A 22247-nucleotide genomic window follows, 5' to 3' on the forward strand; every position below is an offset into this window, starting at 1 on the left:
ATACTCGTCATCACCTTGCTCTCATGGTTATTAAAAGGAATGCATTTGCTATCAAGACACACTCTCAATCTACATTTCAATATTTAGTGCCACCATTCGCTGAACAGGGGAATAGTATACAAAGGATGCAACATGACTTTAGGCATAGAAGTAGCAGCTAATGTTTTATAAATATGGCTTTTATGATTTATCAGGGTGCATATCCACTTGCTATTTCAGAAATTAAATGGCATGAACTCTTGGTCTATGTAGAGTAAATGTCAAGGATACATACAGTGAAGGTCTCTGAGAGTCCATTCATGCAAAGTTGTTGACTGTCAACTTGTGACACTGTTTCAAAAAGAAAACTGTCAAATGAGGATTCTGTTAGGCTTTGATTGCTGTTGACACAGATAATTGACAAATGTGATAAAGAAATGCATTCTTTATTAATTCTGAGTTTTTCTACACACTTTTTACAATATTTGCATTTTACACCATGTACAAAATTAAAAGACATCGTGCTTCAAAGTGTATCAAATCCAAATGCTCAGAGCAATTTGTCAAAGGTTCAATTACAAAGTGAATGTCCTGGGGACCATGTTACCGCCATTAGAAACAAGGCCATGTAAAACTGTGAACATAGCATCAAAATGAACCAATGCTTAACACATTTCTTGTGTTTAAATGATAAACTAAACAATGCAGTAATGATGGAGTGAAACTTCCTTTTGCAATGGAAATGGAGCCAGATGTGCAAATTCCAGACCTCATTAACAAAGTAAGACTGCTGTTAGCCTATAACATGTTATATATTAGAACAAGTGCCATTATATTCAAAACTTTCAATTCAGAAACACCAACCAGAAACCAAATAGAAACTGCATGAAACCCCTGGAGTCCATCTCTTTGATACAAACCCTTCTTCCCCTATGAGAATGGGAAACTTAGAGGTAAATCTCTTAATTGTGTTAAATATTACCCTGTTTTAGGAAATTGGCTTTAAGGTTATGTGTCTTCCTGTTGTCACATAAAAAAATGAATTGAGTACAAAAAGAAAATGACATTTGAATGTTACCTATAATTGGCCAGAGTCACAGTCGATTTTCTGATTCACATTGGCCAATGACAAGTTTCACTGAGGTATGGAGAATTGTCTACTTTAGGTGTACTTCCTTTGATGCTTTCTCCTAAATAAAAAAGGGGAAAGTTTACAAGGACGAGACAATTCGTTCTTCATATAGAAAGAAACTATCTGGTGTACACCATTAGTACTTGCAGCATAAGTGACCAGTTTCTGATGTAAACCTGCATGCATATATGAAAAAGTGTGGTAACAAAAGCTAATATGGATAAGCAATCTTAGACAAAGTAAACTGGTTAAGTCCCTTCTTCTTACAGAGCTCCATCATTTTAAAAAAATCCCAACTTTCAGTTAAACTGTGAAACCTCCACACACCTTCATCAACCTGCCAAGTAGCAAATAGCTTTAATATTACAACTGTAATACAATAACTGAGAACGCACTAATCTCAAAGGCCCTACATCACCATTCCACAGGCCTGAACTTTCAAACAATAACAGACGCGGGTAGAAAAACTGTTGGATTGGAGCCAAGGAAAACATATCAAATTATCTTCAAATGACTTGTGATCGTCTCTGCAGTAAAAGCATGTTGCAGAGCATTAACTGAACACTATGGCATTTTACTTATGGCAAATGTATTCTGCAACTGTGAACTAAAGTGAATTTCCACCCTGTGCCTGTATTTTCAGACTCTTATAATGTCTGAAATAAACCACTCCTGCCTTTGCACCTGTATTCAAGATCTGGAAAATGAAACAAAAACATGACATGATGCAGTTGATGAGTCGTGAAAACAATGCTGGTTTAATTTCCAGAGTTCATCACTACAGGTTGGTAGCAGTGGAGTTTGCCCGTCTCTAGCCGGGCATGAGCAGAGCTTGGGTTTTGTCGACAGGTAACAGAGACTCTGGATGGCAGGGTCCCAGCTTTACAGGGGGAAATACCCCCAGGCGAGAGTTCAGACTCCTGTCTGCGCCTTCAAAGAGGCTGGAGGCCAGCCATGGTGCATGATGCTGATGGTTACCAAGGGGCCCATGAACAAAGGGGGTTGAGGTGTTTCTAAGCTTGCACTGAAGTGGAGGGAAGGATGCAAGACAGCCGGGACAGAAGAAAGAGGCAGTAGACCAGGTTTGGGGACTTTCCATTTCAGATTTTGTTTCAGGATGTATGTGACCCATAGAGGCAAGGAGGGAGCCCCAAAGACACAATATGGATGTCTGTGAGGAAGCTGTTGGAGGATTTTGTCTGTGGTCCGGGCCGATTCCGAGCGCAACGGTCTGACGGTTCAGACTCTTATTAGCCAGAACACAACAGGGGACACGATGGGCTTCAGTAGGAGCTTGTGGGTTTAGGTTGGAGGTCTGAAGTTGGGCTGGGCTGATATCAGCTGGAGGTGGAATCAGGGAGTGGCCGGTCCTGGAGAGACTGAGCTGGTGCATCACAGCGCTGGTGGCAATAAGTCCAGCCACACTGGTCAGATAGACGAGCCCGAGCATACAGGATACCTGAAAAATAAAACAAGCTCAAATGTTATACTCAAACATAATACCATAAAAATCCATTACAGTGACGACCTAATTCCCTTTCCATTTTTTTTTTTTTTTTTTTTACTTCATGGTCACGTGATGTTAAGTTAGAGATTCATATCCTCTCTTCAACTGTAACCTCCTCCTCACCTTGGTAAAGTGCTGGTAGATGGCTGTAAGGGCATTGCTCCATGCTGCCTGTTCCAGCAGCACACAGAGGTCAGTGTAGGTGAACCAGCCCCGTTTCATCCCCTGCCGCTCCGCTATGCTGGGGATACAAAGTTCAGAGACTAGAGTCAGAAATACGCTTTTCACAAACATTAGTTATGCTGCTACAGTGTTGATACAACAGTATTATTAAACCCAATTGTTCCTTAATTTGTTTGGGGGATAAATATTTCTTATGTTAGAAGTTGTACATAGTTGACCACACACCTGCTTTCCAGCTGATTCAGCATATCAAAGAAGTCATTTGGCTCTGTGAAGAGGCTCCACTCCTACAATATGAGACATAATGGTTGGGATGAAGAACTTGAAACAGACATGCTGGCACACATAAACACACAGATTGCCACTTACAATAGCGTTCAAGAAATTCATCTCCAGGTTATTAACAGTTTGGACATCCAGTTTTCCAGCTGCTCCCCACTCATCGTTAAAGACCTCTTCTTCCTCCCCTTCATCATACAGGTACTTGCTGGCAACCATCTAATCCAAGGTGAGAAATCAATGCATTTTTCAATACGATATCATAACACACACAATGACACACATTTCAGAGATCAGCGGTAGAGCCCCAATAATAGTCTCGAAATATAAAGAATAAGCTTCATTCTGAAATGAACAGTGAACATGCTCAAAATAACACAGTGACACCTTTAGACTGTCATTTGAACTTTTGAAACACATACCATTGAGATCAGGAAGAGGTCAGAGGAGGAGATCTTTTGTAGGTATTCAGGGTTTCTATGTCGGAGCCTTTCTATGTAAACCAGAGCCAGCATCATGGCACATGGAGAGATGCAAGCCTCCCTAAAGAGAAAAAATTAAGTGGCTTCACAATCATCCTTATTATTTGTCAAGAATGTTAGCACATACAAGTAATTTGACTCCAGTTTAGTGGCTCTCAATGCAACACACACAACACAACAATCTTCAGAGAGATATTCAAGGAATGTCTATATACAGGTGAAACAATTTCTGTGAACTTTAAATGAGATATAAATAGTGCAAAGAATACTGAGATAAACATTTTAATGGTAAGAAAAAAAAATGTAATGTTACTTTATATACATACAGTAGGTGGTTATACACAGCCTGTTCATATATTAAAAATCAACTTGTTTTAGATGTACGACTCTTTACATAGTGTTATGTTTAGTTCCTATAAGAATGTATAATCTGCGTGCACGAACCTGGCAACATGAGCAGCATACTTCTTGTGGAGTTTTCGTATTGGGCTTGGTGCAGACTTCTGGAAGATTTCGACGGCAATATCTGAAATAACACAAAGCAGAGACACAAAGGTTGACTCCCATGTGATTGCATTTATCTACTAAAGTCTGCAAGTCAACTCTGAACATACTCCACACAAGTGACTGGCACAAATCGTGTTTTACTGTAATTTTTTGTACTCTTTACTGTTAATTGTGATACCTTACAATGGGTACTTCTCAAAGAAAGGAAAAAAGAAGGTTCAAACTAATTAAAAATAACTATTGCATATCGCCCCCCCCCTCCCCCACACACACACACACATCCCAAATTAAGAAAAATAAAAAACAGACAAAGAAGAGAAAGAAAAAGAGGCTATAAATAAGTAGTGGCAACAACAGTAGTAGTTGTTGTCAAGTTCAAATTAACCATGACATGATAAAAGATAAGCTTGCACAACTTTTAAAGTTGTTTTGTCCACACTTCTTTCAAGTAAAAACATCCTATATTTCTTACGAACGTGCATCTTTATATCTTTTTAAAACATGTAACTCACCTGTAACGGGGCAAGAGAGGGCATCTAGAGAGACGTCTTTATCCAGGCCATAATACAGTCGCTTTCTCACTCTCTCAGACAACTTCTGGTGTGCAGGAAGAAACTGTAAACAGGAACAACTGTATTAGCACTTTTGACTGACGCTAGCTACAAACACAGCAATGCCTTTTACTATCGGAATACACCAATTACAAATAGATAAACAGTGAATAATAGTCTGCTGACAACTACTGTATAACATTAGCTAACGTTATCTATATAAGCTAACTTAGGCCTGCCGCAGGTTGTCGTAAAGTGATCGTATTTGACATTGATACTAGCGAATAAACGTCCCTGGCATTAGTTTTAGGTGCTTGCTCGATTTATTTATTTAAAAATTTTAGCGTTGGGGCGAAACCCTTCGCAACGCAACTTTCGCCCCAAACGGGTACACAGTGTTACCAAACGTCGGCTAGCAGGCTAACGCGCCTAGCGTTGGCTTACATTAGCTTCCGTAGTTTGACCTGGCTTGATGTTAGCACAACAACATACCGTGAACTCCTGGAAGTCCGAAAACTGAATAGTCTTTTCGTTAAATAAAGCGTCGAAATCCATGTCTACTTTAGGTTCAACATTAGTCAGCCGAGTGCTGAAAGACGACTATTGCTTGGCCTGGAAGCGCTCAATTAGCAACACGCCCTTACTAGGACCCTCTCTGTACCCTAGGATGGCGATGGAATTTTCTGCGTAGATCCGCCCTACTCTGCCTCTGATTGGCTCTTGCTCTGATCAATCTTATGCGTCATGCGACAGCCCCAGAGCCTCTATGGCACTGGACAGCCCTAAAGACGGCAACAAGTATTAGCCAATCAGCAGTGTCACAAAGTAGGCGACTACGGCGGGTCATTCCGTCACTATCCCATATAGACTGTATATAAGAAAGCACTATCCTAGGACTTTGTTTGGCAAAGGACAGTGACGACGGAAGCGTCCAGATATTTGCCTCCTTCGAGACATAACAGTTACACACGAGGGCCATATAATCTAAAAAGAAAAAAATACTTACCTGGAGGAGGGGGGTATTATTTAGAGAAAAAAAACTCACAATTTAGCCAAAAATAAACTCGCAAATTTGCGAGAAAAAACTTACAAATTTGCCAGAAATAATCTGAGTTTTTTCTCGAAATATTACCCCCCTCCTCCAGGTCAGTATTATTATTTTTTAACATATTGCCCTAATATGCCGTCGTAGTTACAGTTGATGACGCGAAGAAATTATTTTTTAACTTTATCATGACGTTTCTATGAAAGTTTTATTCATATTTGCGCACTGAGATAAAATATTGTTTTATAAAGATTGCGAGAATAAAGTCGTAATTCTACAACAAAAAGTCATATTATGACGATAAAGTTGTAATTCCCTTACAATAAACTGACAAACGTCAATCAATAGTTACTTCTCAAGACAAGACAAGAAAAAAGGGCTGAGAGAAATTAAAAAAGGAGAAATAGACAAACAGTGGCAACAACATAAGTAGTGATACATAATTGAGAAAATCAGGCCAAATACTTATGTTGAATTTATTTCCAATGAATGTACTAAACAATGCAGCTCTCACGCCTACTTTAATTCAATTAACAGCTTTCTTTAGAAAAGCATATTACATATGGACCTCATGCAATAACATTCAAACTCAAAAAAATCTTTCTGTGAATCAAAATTAGCCACACACCACTTATTACTGTCATTCACATCAAGCCTTTACGGCACACATACACATTGCTGTTGGCATGAACAACCACGACTTAACAAGCATATTCTGCAGCCTCAACACAATTTTATATAAAGTGGACAAAAAGTTGTGATATTTTTATTTTACAAACTGTAACACCTGGAAACACCTTTATTGTTTATAAGTCAAGACAAAACAAAATATTTACAAATTGTAATAATAATGAACAATACCATTCTTTGAGGTAGATTTAAGAAATAAAATTATAATTCAAAAATTGATTGTATTACTGTATATACTTGTAAATACATCTGATGAGAATTATGGTTGTATTACTGCAGGATATTTAGTTTGATGGTACATTTTCCATGTCAGACATTTAACATGTTATTGCAGGAGAAACACAGATCTATAACTTTATTGATGCCTCAATTATATCCATATAACAACTTAAAATGCCTGATATAAGAAAGGTCTCTTTTCTAGAGCTGCAGAAAACAGGCAGACATGGAGTTTAGGCATTTGTGTGAATCAGTGCATCTAAAAAGGTTTTTTAAAAATTCACACAATTGCCATATTTCCTCTTAAATTGTGTATTCATTAATCCTTAACAACAATTTAGAGGACACAGCAATCAGATAAACAGACCCCACATTATCTTAATGATCAAATCTAGACATACATAAATAACAGCAGAGCTCAGAAACCAACTACCAAAGATGTAGAAAATTAAAACAAAGTTCCTGACAGTTTGTATACAGATCTATTGTCATTCATATATTATTCAGTTTTCAATCATTAGCCTCTCAATTACACAAGATGCTGTGTTCAGCCTCTAATAAGAGTCTTTTATTCCCTTACTTCTTGCACTGTTCCCTTTTGTATCTTTAAATAATTTAAGACCCAGGTCATAGATTATTTTAAAGGTACGATGGGGAAATAAATTGCCAGTTCACAGACAACCAGACAGCTTAAACTAAATAAAAATGTATTAAAAAAGTATAAGGGCATACATAATTTAAAAAGATGGCATAACTCCTTCTACTAACAATAATAATAAAACCAACAAAATATTATATCAATAATAATATTCCAACAACTTCAGGATCTACAAATTTAAACACTTCAGGGTGTCATCCTGAAGAAGCCATGAGCCAACATGTTTTCAGTCAGTGTCATTATGTAGTTCTTCAAAAAAGATTAAAGCCATAATAAGTATCTGTATCTGCTTTTTATACTGTGGTAATAGTATGACATGTTTGCTCCTATTCCTACTTGAAAACCTTGGGTTTAACTTTGTGGATAAAGACGAATGTCTTTTATAAATGTATACTCTTCAGGAGTGTTTGTTGCTCAGTTTTTAAGGCAGAATATCTTGTCTCTTTGAATTCTCATTGCACATTCAGTTTTAAACCTAAAAAAATATAATAACACAAAATGTTTTTAACATAACTGAGTGTTCCATGATGCTGAAATCATTTATCAACTTTAAAAGGTGAGGGGTATATAAATTGTAGAGTTCTCTTACAAAACGAAACAAAACAATATACATTCAGTGGCCCTGGTGGCCTGAAGAGGCTGATGGTGGCTGCAGTTTCTCAGACTTGCGGTCTTTGGCTTCAGTGTCTGATGCAGAATCCACATCCATGGCTTGTTGCTGATTCATCCACATGTCTGCATACAGGCCTCCCTTCAGTAGTAACTCCTCATGTCTTGAATGGAGAGAAAGTGAGTTACTTACAGTTCAGGGAACAACTTTTGCACGGTCATCAGTATGTAATTCAGAGCAACAGGCACACACTTACCCCCCTCGCTCAGCAATCCGACCATCATTGATAACCAGAATCTGGTCTGCTCCGATGATGGTAGACAACCTTTTATATAAACAAAAACAAAAATCTTGAACAAAGGCAAAAGTAAAACTAAAACGTTTAAGAAAAAAGCTTGATTATCTTTTACCTGTGAGCTACAACAATTGTTGTACGGTTAGCACAGACTTTAGCCAGTGAGGCCTGGATGTTGCGTTCTGTCTGTGTATCTAGCGCAGATGTGGCCTGCAGAGAGATAGCATGTTTCAAAATTGGAAATTAAAACAACTTTGGTCATTCAAAGTTGATTAGTAGTGGAACAAGTTCATCAACCTGTTCACTGCTGATTCATAAATATGATATGAAAACAAGTCAACAAAGGACCAATGTCTTCCGAGGCTTTAGAGCAGATCATGAAAGGGCGTGACACTTGTATGTATCTGCTGGCCTAGTCAGATACCATTAATCCATCTTTAATCTCACCTCATCCAGCAGGATGATCTGTGGCGCTTTGAGGATAGTTCTGGCTATAGCCACCCTCTGCTTCTCTCCTCCACTCAGCTTCAGACCTCTTTCACCCACCTGAGTATCATAACCTGCCAGAGAAAAACACGTTTTTGCAATATAGGAGATCTCACAGTTGCTTTAAAACAAACTCACAATGCTGAATAACACAGAAGACTTCAACTTTACATTACCTTCAGGGAAAGTCATGATTTTACTATGGATATCAGCAGCGACTGCAGCCTCCTCCACCTCCTGGTCGCTAGCAGAGATGCGACCGTAGCGAATGTTGTCCTGGATAGTGTTGTTGAAAAGCACAGTATCCTGGGGAACCACGCCAATATGAGCTCGCAGAGATGTCTGCTTCACCTAAGGAAACACAATGAAGACCAAAATAATCACTAATCCATAATGTGCCTCTAAACACAAACAGCTTTATGGAAGACACTGTTCTTTCCTTGCTCTCTTTCTTTCTCTCCTTGCTAATCTCAAGAGACACATAAATTGGGGAATAATTAATTTCTAATAGCAGTTAGATAATATAATTCGTACATTCAATGATGTACAGTGCCTTCTAATGGCTAGGAGATCTTACTATTTAACATTGGGGGGTGTTGTATTAAGTAATCTGATTGTAATTGTCTATATTGTGAAGTTTATTATGTTAAATTGAATTGAAAATGTATCACAGGAGACATAGTTTGAACTCTAATTTAATATATGAATCTGAGGTCTGTGTATTGGCTCTGGTTTCCAAACACTTACTTTTGATATATCCTGGCCATCAATGCGAATGCAGCCTCCATGAATGTCATAGAAACGGAAGATAAGTCGAATGATAGTGCTCTTTCCAGACCCTGATGGTCCCACCTGAGGAAATCAACAGGAAAACAGCTGATGGTGCAGTCTTAACAGAGAATACTTTAACACAGGTAGTATAAGTGAGCAGAGGGAAAAATATCTTTTGACTTAAATATGTTCCTCAGACTAACCAATGCAACTGTCTGTCCAGGCAGCACAGTGAAGGAAACATCCTTGAGGATCTCCTTGCTGTAAAACAGTACAGAAATGTTAAGTACTGGGTCATTTTCTTTGAATTCTAACCAGGCTACCCAAACAAATCATTTGTGTCAACCAACCCATTTGTGTAGCTGAAGTAAACATTCTCAAACTCCACTTTTCCTAGTTTGTAGAGAAGATTTCCTGCATTTACTTCATCTTTCACCTGTATAAGGGAACAAAGATAGCAAAATTTTAAAAAAGTGGATCATAATAAAGTAAAGATAAAACATTGGTCTGTTTCAAATGTACCTCTTCCTCTTCTTCAAAAAGTTTAAACATGCATTCCATATCAATGAACGAATTCTGGATCATTCTGCAGTAAAAACAAGAGTAGGCAGTTAGCAACAAAGATAGAAAGAAAATAGTCAATCACATGTACAGAACCGGTGTTGAAAAGCTAATTTAGTCCAAAATATGAATTTGAATAACAACTCAGAAATGATTCAGGTTCATTCTCAAATTCTAAATGAACAACAGTTAAGAAGCCTAAAGGCAGTTTAAGCTTGTTTGTGCCTCTTCTTACCTGTAGTAGGTGCCAAACCAGTTGAGGGGGGTGTACAGCTGGATGATGTAAGTACCAAAGAGAACATAATCTCCAACCTGGGATAAAGGATTTTTTTATGATCAAATTGAATGGTAAACTTCAAACCAGAATTCTTGTTCTTAGAAAATTAGCAGTTTCATTTCAGCATAACGATACCTGAAATTTTCCTTCAGTCACAAAGTAGGCACAGAGCAGAGAGCCAGCCAGCAGGCCTGATCCGATGATTAAGTTCTGTGTTTGGTTGAGGAAGGCCAGGGTTGCCTGGGTCATCCACTCTGACGCCTAAAGTAGAAGAGCAGCAGAGAAATTAGACACAGAAATCATGCTACCAAAATATAAACATTTCACTTGATGCAGACAAGAAGTTGTTTATTCCAGCTCCAAAAGAGCTGTCAAAATAAATAGGGAATGTATTTTCTTGCTGGAATCAACTGTTCTTCTCTTTGTTTTGAAACTAAAGCTGAAATAAATAATCATCTTTCCTGGAGGGTTTGGCCATCTGCTGCTGGTCAACTTGCTAATTAGCTTCCACACAGCATCTTGTGCAGCTTGGTGCTGGACAGATGGAATGTGTAGTTTTCCTACAGGTTTGTTTTGAGTTCTGTGAGAGTAAGCAGACCAACATGGTCTTCTAGTGGTAAATATTGCATTCATTATTGTGCTAAACAAAAACAGAGAAAGATGTGGGCACAGTTTAGGCTAGATTTGTAATCACTTAATTGGCTGTTATCATTAATAAACACCTGTGACTTACCTGATATTTTAAGATGGCATCCTCATAACGGCCAACCTCATAGTTCTCTGCATTGTAGTATTTTACCTAATAAAACAGACAAAAAACACAATAAAGTTTCACATCTCAAGATATCTTGATGAATCAATACAGGCAACAAAACATTTCATGTACCGTCTCAAAGTTTAACAAAGAGTCCACAGCCTTGGTCTTGGCATTGTTGTCCTGCAGATTCATGTCTCGTCTGTACTTGGTTCTCCATTCAGTGATGATGATGGTCAGAGCTGGTGGAGACACAGTATCAAAAGGCAATCAGAAATCTTTAAGCAAGATGTGGCTATGTTCAACTTTTTAAATCGTTAATTAAACGTAACAGCTGGTATTACAGAAATGTGTTCAGTGTGAGCTACTTACTGAGGTACAGGGCCATGCAGATGAAGACAATAAGGCCAAACCATGCGTTGAAATAGGTGATGAAGTAAACGATGGAAATGACGATGTCAGCAATGGTTGGGAAGATGCTGAACACTATGTAGCTGTGGGAAAATACAGATAGTTAATTTTCTATTCAAATTAAAATAGGAGAATAAAAAACAAACAAACATGGATTCTCAATATATCCATTTTATTATTTCCATTATATTAAGTGCCATCTTACCTGAGCAGGCTGTTAATGGAGGAGGTGCCGCGGTCAATGCTTCTCAACACATCGCCGGTTTTGCGGCCCAGATGCCAACGCAGGGAGAGGGAGTGCAGGTGGGCAAACAGACGCACCTGAACCACGCGGTTGGTGTACTGCTGCACCCGGATCCACAGGAAGGAGCGCAAGTTACTGATAAACCCAGATGCACCTGAGAGGAGGCGATGACAATGCAGAAAGTTATCAATGTGCAGTATCTTACAGAACCCTTATCTACTACAGAGCTCACCCTCATTGTCATGTATCTAAATGTACCTGCTCCTCCGCCCTGCATAAACTTGAGAAAGACATAGGTGACCACTGTAGTGGCCAGAGTGTGCCAACTGCTGCCATCAGTCAGTTGATTCACTGAGAGAGGGAGAAAGGGTAAATTAGAAAAAGTCAGAGGGTCAGGTATTTGAACAAGACATGATATATGATAAGAAAATTCCTGAAGGTGCTCTGTGACACCTGGGTATTTTATATATCTTGTATTTCTCCCTCAGGAGGCTCTAAGCTATCATCACATCACATATCCTAAGGTAAAGTGCATGTTGAAAGGAGACTTCTGAGGCTTTTGGTTTGTGGCTCAGGCTTGATGCAACAACATATATGCAGTAACAGTCCTTTTAACTTAATAAGCAGCTGTGAAATTAAATTAACATTTGAGTCTACAAGGCTAGGTAAAAAGATGTGTCACTCACCAATATTTTTGTTGTAAATTGGTACAAAGACATTGATAGCCCTCTCGACTCCCAGCAGCCCCAAACAGAAGATGACCAGAATCTGGAGGAAGAGGTTGCCTCGGGGCCACATATATGGCAAAAGCAGGCGGACCTTCTTCCAGAAACCCTGCCAAGTAGACTGGTTCTCGTCTGTTGTACCGAGCAGGCTCTGAGATAGAGAATTATATTATATATATATATATATATATATATATTATACACATAGTACTGGGTTATCTATAACAGGAGAGAACAGGTTATATATGAGAGCGGAAACTTTGATATATTGTTGCCAAATAGAGGTCACATATTTAAAAAAGATATTTCAGATCAGGAGAACTTGTAAATGCATCAGTACCTGACCACTCTGTTCTACATCCCGCTCATCTTCATTTATCAGTAGCATGTATGGTCTCCGTGGCAACCCGGGAGCTTTGAGACCAATGAAGAAGAGCAGCCCCGTGCCAACATAGCGCATCAGCCACAGAGCAAACTGCACCTGAGGGGTTCATAGACAATAACAACAGATTCACATACATGCAAATCGGTTGCACAGCATGTGATAGTGGAGGGATGCAAATGATATACAATTTACTATAGGAAATAATACTATTTTTATTCCAGGTTACCGTTAAAATGGGGGATTTAGACTGATAATGAGGGACCACATTAAGTAAAACACAGGACAACTTTTTGAGGAGTGCTACTGTATATTACAAAACAGCATTTTAATTAAGGACAGATAACATTATACTATGAATAATAAAAGGACAGTTGAAGGGCTAACAATTACATAACCACAAAGTGTGAATTCTGCAACTGACTGACCGGGAGGGACAAGATTGTGTCTTATGATTTGATTGGTTAACAGTGTAGCTTTAGGGATGTGAAAGGCAGACTGGTGCAATGACTCAGCAAAAGAGAGCAGTATGTCTCACACTACTATGCATCGCTGATAGTCTTGATAAACTGGGTGGGTGCATTGTTATGTTTTAAACGAGACAGGCTGCTCAGCTTTTATTTCAGTGACTTTAGACAGGATGGAAAATGACATTACTGAGAACATTGACACCTTTGCTTGTTACCCTGACAGTATTTATGGTTGTAATCTGTTGTGCTATACCTTGCATTAAAGCTTTAGTCACTTCATTAGTTAAAACCGCTGTTGGGCAGTACATGATTCAATCTGAAGATGATTCCTCTCTGAACAGGGTTCCACCCTATGCTGACTTTCATGATTTTGACAGTACTGCTTAATCTAGCATTGTCCAATCTAGCAATATTGCTTGCTTTGATTACTTAAAAAAAGTTTTTCAGATTCTTTTGATCATTAGTTTTGAATTTCAATGATTAATGTTTGTTTGATTAATGTTAATTTGTGAGCGTAATACGCTCAAATGGGGGAATGTAATGGGAATTCTTATTATTCATCTTGTCTGATCAAATGAGTAACTATGTCACATGATTAGGTGTATGTGTATGTCATAATCCATAACATGAAATGCTGATTGAGTGAACATCATTGAACTTTGACTGAACATCATGTATGTTATAATCTACTGACTAACCATTGTCCTGCTTGTATACACGTTATGACGTGCCTATTGTGCTGACATTGTTCTGATGATAGAACAAGGTCATCCTTTCTGTGATCATGTATTGTATATAATCTGACTGTTTCCTCTGCTCCGGGCTCGCTGTGCCATCTCACACCTGAGACAGCAAGGAGTCCGTCTGCAGACGACTGAATAAACTAGAGAAAGACAACGTACGGCTTTGTGCTTTTTGATAAATAAATATTGCCAGAACAACACTTATCTTTTATAAATAACCAATCATTGGCCCATTACACTGTTAAATACACACCACTGACATTATAAAATATTAACAGAAATTATACTTTAGTTTAGTACAGTATAGTAGCGTTTTACCATGATGTAGAATAAGGGCACTCTATTTGTACATTCTTAAATCAACATAAGATAAATAAAGTTAACCAAAAATGAACAGGAATGGAGATAAACTTATTTCAACTTGAAGAAAACTGCTTTAGGTGCACTAAACAATATACAATATTTTGACCAAACCCTGTCTGAAAATAGTTCATAGTACCACATATAAACTGTAGTCAGGCATAGCCACGCTTAAATTACAACTTGAGTTGTAAGAGTATCCTCAAGTATGTACGGCAACATGGATAGTTAAGTTCTTTTTTTATAAACTGATATTCAAAAAAGCTCAAACATGATCTTCTCTCACCTGCTGTTTGTTATTCTCAAGGCTCCACCACCAATGAGGACTGTACCAGGAGACGAAAGCCAGGTTCTCAGCTGAGAAAGCCACAGCCCAAAACAGCAGTAGGGCTGCACTGTGGCCCCTGGTCCGGTCCATCACCAAGACCCTCCGTCTCTCCACCTTGAGCAAAGCAATAGCCCAGACCCAGCCCAGTGCAGAAAAGCAGCCATACAGCACCACATAGCCTGGGAGCTCTGCTCCAGTCACAGCCTGCCACACTAACCCACTCAGAAACTGGACAAGGAGAAGGATGGAGATGGCCTGCTGGAGGCCATAGAGGCGAGAGCGAGGGATAAACTTGGGTTCCATTGCTGTGCCATACTTCTGAAAGCATATGCAGTGGATGGTGCCGAGGAAAAAGGCGATGGTGAGAAGGACTGAAGGGACCAGTGTGAAGTAGAAGCAGGGGGCGATGCCTTCATCCACCCAGGTGTGGGAGATAGAGGTATTGGCCTCACAGAAGCTTTTCACCAACCCCATGGCTGCAGCTTGGAAGAGACAAATCATTGTTATAGATTTTAAAGATGCTGAACTACATACAATTATGTTTGTTTTCTTTATATGTTTTTAATGCTGTAGTGTTCTGATATTCTCTGTAAATGAAATATTAAGTCTAAATATAGCAGCTTAGATGCCAAAAAGACTTAAATGTACAACTAAAATAGGACCTTATAAATGAAGAATATCCTCCACACAGTGCAGTTGTCCCTCCCTATCAGGCTCAAGAAGCTATTGCTATATTAGGCTCCAGTGGCACCTAAAGTTACCGACCTGGTTCACTATTGCTCCTGATTTAACTGCTAGTTATAAATGAACACCACAACACCCACACGCCACATATGACCAAAGTGTGCGGGCACAACAGTTTACAAAAACACTTCATCTGATTCAATGATTTCATAAAACTAGTGGTATACCTTCTCTCACATAATACACATTGAGAAGAGACAACAGACTGCACCTATAGCACTATTAACATGAACTTTAGATGGTCTAGACCTTCAGTAGCACAGTGTTGTTTTCTTTAATTTTACCTTGTTTGCCAGGCGGTTGCTGTAAACTCCACAGGTACTTGAACGCCGCTTGTCAACAACAGAGGTTATAGGCTAGAAAACTGTTAGCTATCAGCTATCTTAGCCAGCTATACACAGCTTTAACACACACAAAAACTTACACCGTGACTGACTAGTGAGCGCATAAGTGGTACATAGCTGAGTGTCTCTCATAACTCTCTTCTATTGTGTGAATTCATGCTGCTAGGGTGGTTGTCCTTGTAGTGAGCATGTTAAACAGCAGCTATCCATGACGCTAGGTGCAGTTACATAGATAGGGGCAGCCAGAGGTATAAAACTCGCGAGAGTTTAATACGAACCATAACAGTAGTCTAACATCGCGAGAGTTAGATAGCCCTTATCATCCATGACTTAGCAAATACGCAGCCGGCACTTTATAGTTGCACAACAGTCTTTTGACTCAATATGCAATATGTAAAAATAAATACATTAAAAAAAAAATCGATCATCAATTACAATGCTTCATATTTGACTTAATGATCATATGATTTGCATTAAATCTTTATTCCAAAAATAGGGTCTAAGTAGTCTGAAGTTAGAAACAAGCAGAAATATAAAGTAATATAAAATGGAAATACAACAACAAAAACAGATACTTTTCAATTATTAGTCCAGTACTTAATTAAATGTTCAATGAAAAGAACAATGATAAGCCCAATGTGATCTTGTATAACATTATTTGGTCTGTGTCAACTTAAAAACTTAAAAACTTAAAAACTCTGATACTGAAGTCTTTTTTCATATTTTTTCTGTCTTCCTGTTGATTTCTGCTTTTATTACTTATTTATTTACCTCTAATCCGGTCCTTTTTATATTATTGTCTTGTGTGATGGGTTAACCTACAGCAGAAAACATGTTTATGCATATGTGACAAATAAAACGCCTTAAACTGTATTAAGCCAATTTCTGTCACTTATAACACAATTTAAATGACATGCACATCATAAACCAAGCGTCAACCCAGGCACATCTCTGACTGACACAACTCTCATTTAAAGCTGTATTCAAGTGACTGTATGAAATCTCTGATCAAACAGGGTACAATGAGAGCTTGCAATGTTACAAACTGACCAATAGATGGCAGTGAATACATGGATATGATCAAAGAAAAACACTGTAGACAACAGACTAATGCAGAAACAGTAGTTCATAAAGCTACTATGACCATACACACAGGTGGTGAGGAAAAACTCAGGAGATGGAACATAACAATGTAACATAATGGCATGTTATTAATTACTAATGGTGTATAATTTTACAGCTGTATTAAAATCATTGAATCTGTGCCTCCTCCACTGAAAAGAGTAATTTTCAAGTCAAAGTCACCTATGAAGAACATCATCTCTCAGTGACGAGGGGTTTAAGTTAAGAGCTTTTTACACCAAACTGTAAATTCAGGATTTAGTAAAAACAAAAAAAAAGAAAGAAAGAAAGGAATTGACTAAAAAGCCAGCTGTCACACCTCCCCCCAATGAGGATAAATAAAAGACTCTTCAGAAGAAAGTATCTGCGTATGTACCTGCATGTGAAAGAAGAAAAAAGAAAAAAGCATATCCCCGATGGAGTGTGTGCATAAGAGACTGAGCTTGTGATGTTTTTGTGAGCCTCCACACACACATGCGCACACACAGAACACAGGCTGGGATGGAAAAAGGGGTAAATCTTATCATTTAGAGCCTTCACAATGGGCATAAAGAGCTGCTAATCTGCTTCATCTCCCCGGTTCTTTTGTGTGAGTGGAAATGGACCTTCTGTCCATCGGCTGGTTGTCACTCGGCTCTTTTATCCCTCAGTGGATGTGATGGCCTGCCCATCACAGCCCTCATCTCATTCCCCTTTTGTGGGCGACCCTACCACAAGCATATAGCCTCAGCTGGAGCCCTATAAGTCCGTTAGGTGTGTCTTTTCTTGTATTCAATCCCACCTTTTCTCTAATTCTCCTTTACGATTCTTTGTTCTCCGGAGTCTGCCTGTCCTGACACATATGGATGGTAACAGGCAGGGATAAGATGGATGTGTATGCCAATCTAATCCCTTGATTTAGTGAGAAAAGAATGTTGGTGGTGTTTGGAATGCTACATCCAATCTCATTAGTAGTAAGGCCGATCAATAAAGCTTTCGGTTCTGCTGAATGTAGTATTCACTGAAGGATTGGGCTTTGTGAATTCAGTTCTTACCACAGGCTTACAGGCTGATGACCTTTGCTACCTTTAATACTCACAAATCACCCATGATGTATTGTGTGGATGGAACTGCAATCAAGCGTGTAGACAGGATGTTCATAAAGGAGAGTTGAGTTGGCAAGTGTGAATGCTATTGAGCATGGCACTGAATTTACAGCAGCTTACATTTTAAAGTAATATCTTTTCTAGGGGTAAAACATGACTTCATATTCAGTGAGGATAAATAAAGACAGTTCTGGTGTAATTTATATCTTTAAACATCAACCATATGCGGGGGGATTTTAACATCTATATTCAGGTCATGACTTCACCCAGTTTTTGAAGACAGGCTTATCTGCCAGAGACCAACCCACAGTTACAAGCCCATTCAGAATTTCCTGGAAAAAACGAGTGCCAGGTTCTTGTTTTAGACAACCGGCCTAGACTCTTCCTTTGCGCCACATGCTCTGTCTGCGGCAGAAAAGGATTTCTCCATTCAGGAAGTTTTCAACCTGTCATTGTGGCACTTGTATGCTTGCTTTCTGAGTGAAAAAACTGACCACCTACAATTTTGTGCTGAGTTAAGTTGTGCTCAGCTACCAGGTTTTTTGTGAAGGGATAAGATGCTCTCATTTTTTGAGATTTTATGAATGTAACTCATGGCCTGTAAACGGGTGACTAGCTTCTCAACAAGTGGAGTCGATGACCTCCAGCTTAAGAGATGTTTGAAAGAGCTTTCCACTTGGAAAGACTTTGCACTTGGCCTCTTGAGCTTGACATTGTATCTCTGAGTTTGAGCTTTAACTGTCCAACCCTGCCAGCCCACTGAAAGCAGTTCAGCCACCTTTCCCTGCTGTGAAGAGAACAGCACCGGGGATAAGATCTCCTGCCAAACTGCTCTTGACAAACACAAAGAGCTCCCTCCGCTGCTACTGAACTGCACCCTCGCCACAGTCCTCTACGTAGACAGATAGAGTAGCAAAGGGGAAAGGGGGGTCTGGAAGGCAGAAGGTGAGTGAGAAGTGGTAGAGAAAGACAGAGAAGAGAGAGAGAGAGAGAAAGAGAGAGACAGAGAGTGTATATGTGTGTGCAAGATAAAGTAGGCTAGAGAAACCAGATTGACACCCCAATGCCGTCAACATGTGGGTGAGTGTGTCACAGATACAAAGGCAGATAGGCTGAAGAGGAGAGGTATTGTTAGAGAAAATGCACAGCACCAAAGTAACCTATCTCCACACTCCAGGCACAATGGACTGGAACAGCACAACACCTTTCTCCTGTGCTCCATTCTCTCTCTCTCTCTCTCTCTCTCTCTCTCTCTCTCTCTCACACACACACACACACACACACACACACACACACACACACACACACACACACACACACACACACACAAACAAAAAGCCCCTATGTAAACAGGGTGTCACATCCAGAGTGGCACCTCTACAAAATCATCTTACAATTTTCTTGTTTGGTCACTAGGGGCAGCACCACATCACAACCTAACCTGTGGCTCCTTGAGATGTGGATACATTTGAAATGTTGTTTATCTTATGTGCTCAGACTTGAGGCCAAGACGTTATGATAAACAGTTAAATGAAGTATGAACTTGAAAATAAGACACTGTAGGGTGGGTGATGTGCTCCATCACAGATTATATAGTTTGTCCAAACAGAATAAAGTCTGCTTTATGGACTGAACAGCTAGCAGCACCTTTCCTTGCACTCCACTCCTGCAAAGAATAAAAGTGGAGTAAAGCAAGTAAGAAGATGAATATAGACTTCCATTTCAATAGCCACTTGTGAGAATTTTCTTCATTATTTTATTGACAAAGTGGATTCTGTCAGAAAAGACACCAGTAAGAGAGTTACTTTTAGTTCAAATAAGCCTGTTGCCCCAGCTCATTTTGCTGTGTTTGATCAGTTTGAGCTGGTTTCTCTCTCTTCTCTCTGTGATGTAATGAAATCTCTGAAACCTACTAATTGCCCATTGGATATCGTCCCCGCCAAATTGTTGAAAATGGTTTTTAATACTGTGGGGCCCAGTCTCCTGGCTTTTATTAACTCCTGCCTTAGATTAGGAACTGTCCCAGCTGCCTTTAAACATGCTGTGGTCAGGCCCCTTCTTAAAAAGCCTAATCTTGACCCCTCAGTGTTATCAAATTTTAGACCTGTTTCCAATCTGCCCTTTCTTTCTAAGGTTTTAGAAAAAGTTGTTTTTATACAATTACAGTCCTTTCTTGAGGATAACTCAGTTCTTGAGAAGTTCCAATCTGGGTTTAGGTCTCGTCACAGCACCGAGTCTGCACTGTTAAAGGTGCACAACGATATTGCTTTGTCCGTGGATGCCAAATGCCCTGTTGTCTTAGTGCTGCTTGATCTCACAGCAGCTTTCGACACGGTGGACCATGCAGTTCTCCTGTCACGTCTCAGCAATTATGTTGGCATTCACAGCACTGCATTGAAGTGGTTTGCGTCTTACCTGTCCAATAGAACCTTCTCCGTTATGGTTGGTGACCTGTCCTCTTCCAGTGCTCCTCTCTCCTGTGGAGTCCCACAAGGATCTATTCTTGGCCCTATCCTCTTCTCATTGTACATGCTACCACTTGGGTCAATTATAGCCAGGCACAACCTCTCTTTCCACTGTTATGCTGACGATTTACAAATCTATCTGCCAGTGAAGCCAAATAGTAACAGTGCACAATTTTCTTTGCTTGACTGTATCGCTGATATTAAGCAGTGGTTGGCCCGGAATTTTCTTCACTTAAATGAGGATAAAACTGAATGTATTGTGTTTGGGGATACTGTGACAGCTGGCTTTGGCACCTTGTCTTCAAAGTTCAGTTCAACTGTCAGAAATTTGGGAGTGACCTTCGACAGTTATCTAAGGTTTGACAAACAAATCAACAATGTTGTCAGGACTAGCTTCTTCCAGTTGCGCCTCCTGGCCAAAGTTAAAATGTTTTTAAGCCGTCACGACCTTGAGATAGCCATTCATGCCCTAATAAGTTCCAGGTTAGACTATTGTAATGCACTTTATGTTGGCGTCTCCCAGTCTTCCCTCAGTCGCCTCCAACTTGTGCAAAATGCTGCTGCCCGTCTTTTAACTAACACTAACAGACGTGTGCACATCACTCCTGTTCTTAACTCCCTCCATTGGCTTCCTGTCTTTTATAGAATTGATTTTAAACTTTTAATGTTTGTTTTTAAAGCTCTTAACGGCCTCGCCCCACCGTATTTATCTGAGCTTTTAACTGTCCGTAATCCTGGTAAAGTTCTGAGGTCAACAAACCAACTCATGCTGGAACTGCCCAGGTCAAAGTATAAGCATTGGGGTGACCGAGCCTTTTCTGTCGCTGCCCCCAGGCTCTGGAATAAGCTCCCCGTCGAGATGCGTACTATTACTGACCTGGGCCTCTTCAAGTCCAGGCTAAAAACGCACTTTTTTAGGATGGCTTTTAACACCTAGTAGGATGACACTTTTATTTTATTTTATCTTATTTTATTTTATTTTATCTTATTCTATCTTATTCGATTTTGTTGTATTTTATTGCTTTCACTGTTATTTTATTGTTTTTAATTGTTTTTATTTTTCTCTTTATTTATTTATTACTGTAAAGCACTTTGGTACACCGCAAGGACTGTTATAAAGGGCTGTATAAATAAACTACATTACATTACATTACATTTCTATGTAAGGGATGGTTCCTAAAAACTCATGAACTTGATGCAAATTACTACTTAATTACAAAAGAGAATGCCAGAAAATTACTGCTCAATAGAATGCACAAGTGGAAAGAATATCTTCTCAACACCCAAAATACAATCTATTACTGAAGCCGAATAAAAATACATCAGTTGATTAAACTTGTACTAAAATGTACCAAGCTACTAATTTGAAACATTAAATACAGACTGTGTTTTGTGATGATACAACCTCCACAACACAGGTTAAAAAGTCCTCTGTCGTCCTGTCCTTCCAATCACAGATTTGTGGGTGTGGGAGTTGACACCATGAAGACTTTGATGGGTGAATCCAGCTTCAGCCTGCTGCAGGTTGATGCATTTGACCTTCAGATACTTTAGCTCAACTCCTGCCAAATCTGCAAACCCCAGAGTGAGCTGCAGTGACTTTAAACACAACCATGGCCGCTTCTGAACATCACAAGCTGTTGATAAAACCACTAAACTGCCACCTCAATCTCACTCAGTCTGAGAGGAAGGTAGATAAAAATGCGTGTTCGGTATGTCATGTCCCATGAGAGCTACATCAAAAAGAGGAATATACACTATTGTAGGCAGGAGCTACTTCATACAAATATAAAGGGGAGTTTAAAACGGAATAAGCAATTTAAACCTTTTTTTCATAT

At 39.3% G+C, this 22247-nt stretch overlaps 2 protein-coding genes across 2 annotated transcripts; both read right to left on the reverse strand.

The window, feature by feature from the left end:
* Positions 1-409: 409 nt before the first annotated feature.
* Positions 410-5268, reverse strand: cnppd1 (cyclin Pas1/PHO80 domain containing 1). The gene is made up of 8 exons (XM_053314770.1): positions 5113-5268; positions 4582-4684; positions 4007-4088; positions 3503-3623; positions 3171-3299; positions 3027-3088; positions 2742-2859; positions 410-2570 (listed from the first exon to the last, which is right to left on the reverse strand). Exons 1-8 carry the CDS (start codon positions 5173-5175, stop codon positions 1923-1925), a joined length of 1326 nt encoding a protein of 441 aa, XP_053170745.1. The 5' UTR covers positions 5176-5268; the 3' UTR covers positions 410-1922.
* Positions 5269-6402: 1134 nt separating this feature from the next.
* On the reverse strand, positions 6403-15918 carry abcb6a (ATP-binding cassette, sub-family B (MDR/TAP), member 6a). Its single transcript, XM_053314769.1, has 20 exons — positions 15678-15918; positions 14608-15131; positions 12707-12847; positions 12328-12517; positions 11900-11992; positions 11603-11795; positions 11359-11480; positions 11119-11228; positions 10966-11031; positions 10368-10493; positions 10191-10267; positions 9917-9980; positions 9745-9830; positions 9598-9655; positions 9371-9475; positions 8800-8974; positions 8585-8697; positions 8253-8347; positions 8099-8167; positions 6403-8005 (listed from the first exon to the last, which is right to left on the reverse strand). The coding sequence occupies exons 2-20, from the start codon at positions 15121-15123 to the stop codon at positions 7846-7848; spliced, it is 2559 nt and encodes an 852-aa protein (XP_053170744.1). The 5' UTR covers positions 15124-15131; positions 15678-15918; the 3' UTR covers positions 6403-7845.
* Positions 15919-22247: the final 6329 nt, after the last annotated feature.

The sequence above is a fragment of the Scomber japonicus genome, chromosome 24, assembly GCF_027409825.1.
Source record: "Scomber japonicus isolate fScoJap1 chromosome 24, fScoJap1.pri, whole genome shotgun sequence".
In the NCBI taxonomy this organism is placed as follows: Eukaryota; Metazoa; Chordata; class Actinopteri; order Scombriformes; family Scombridae; genus Scomber; species Scomber japonicus.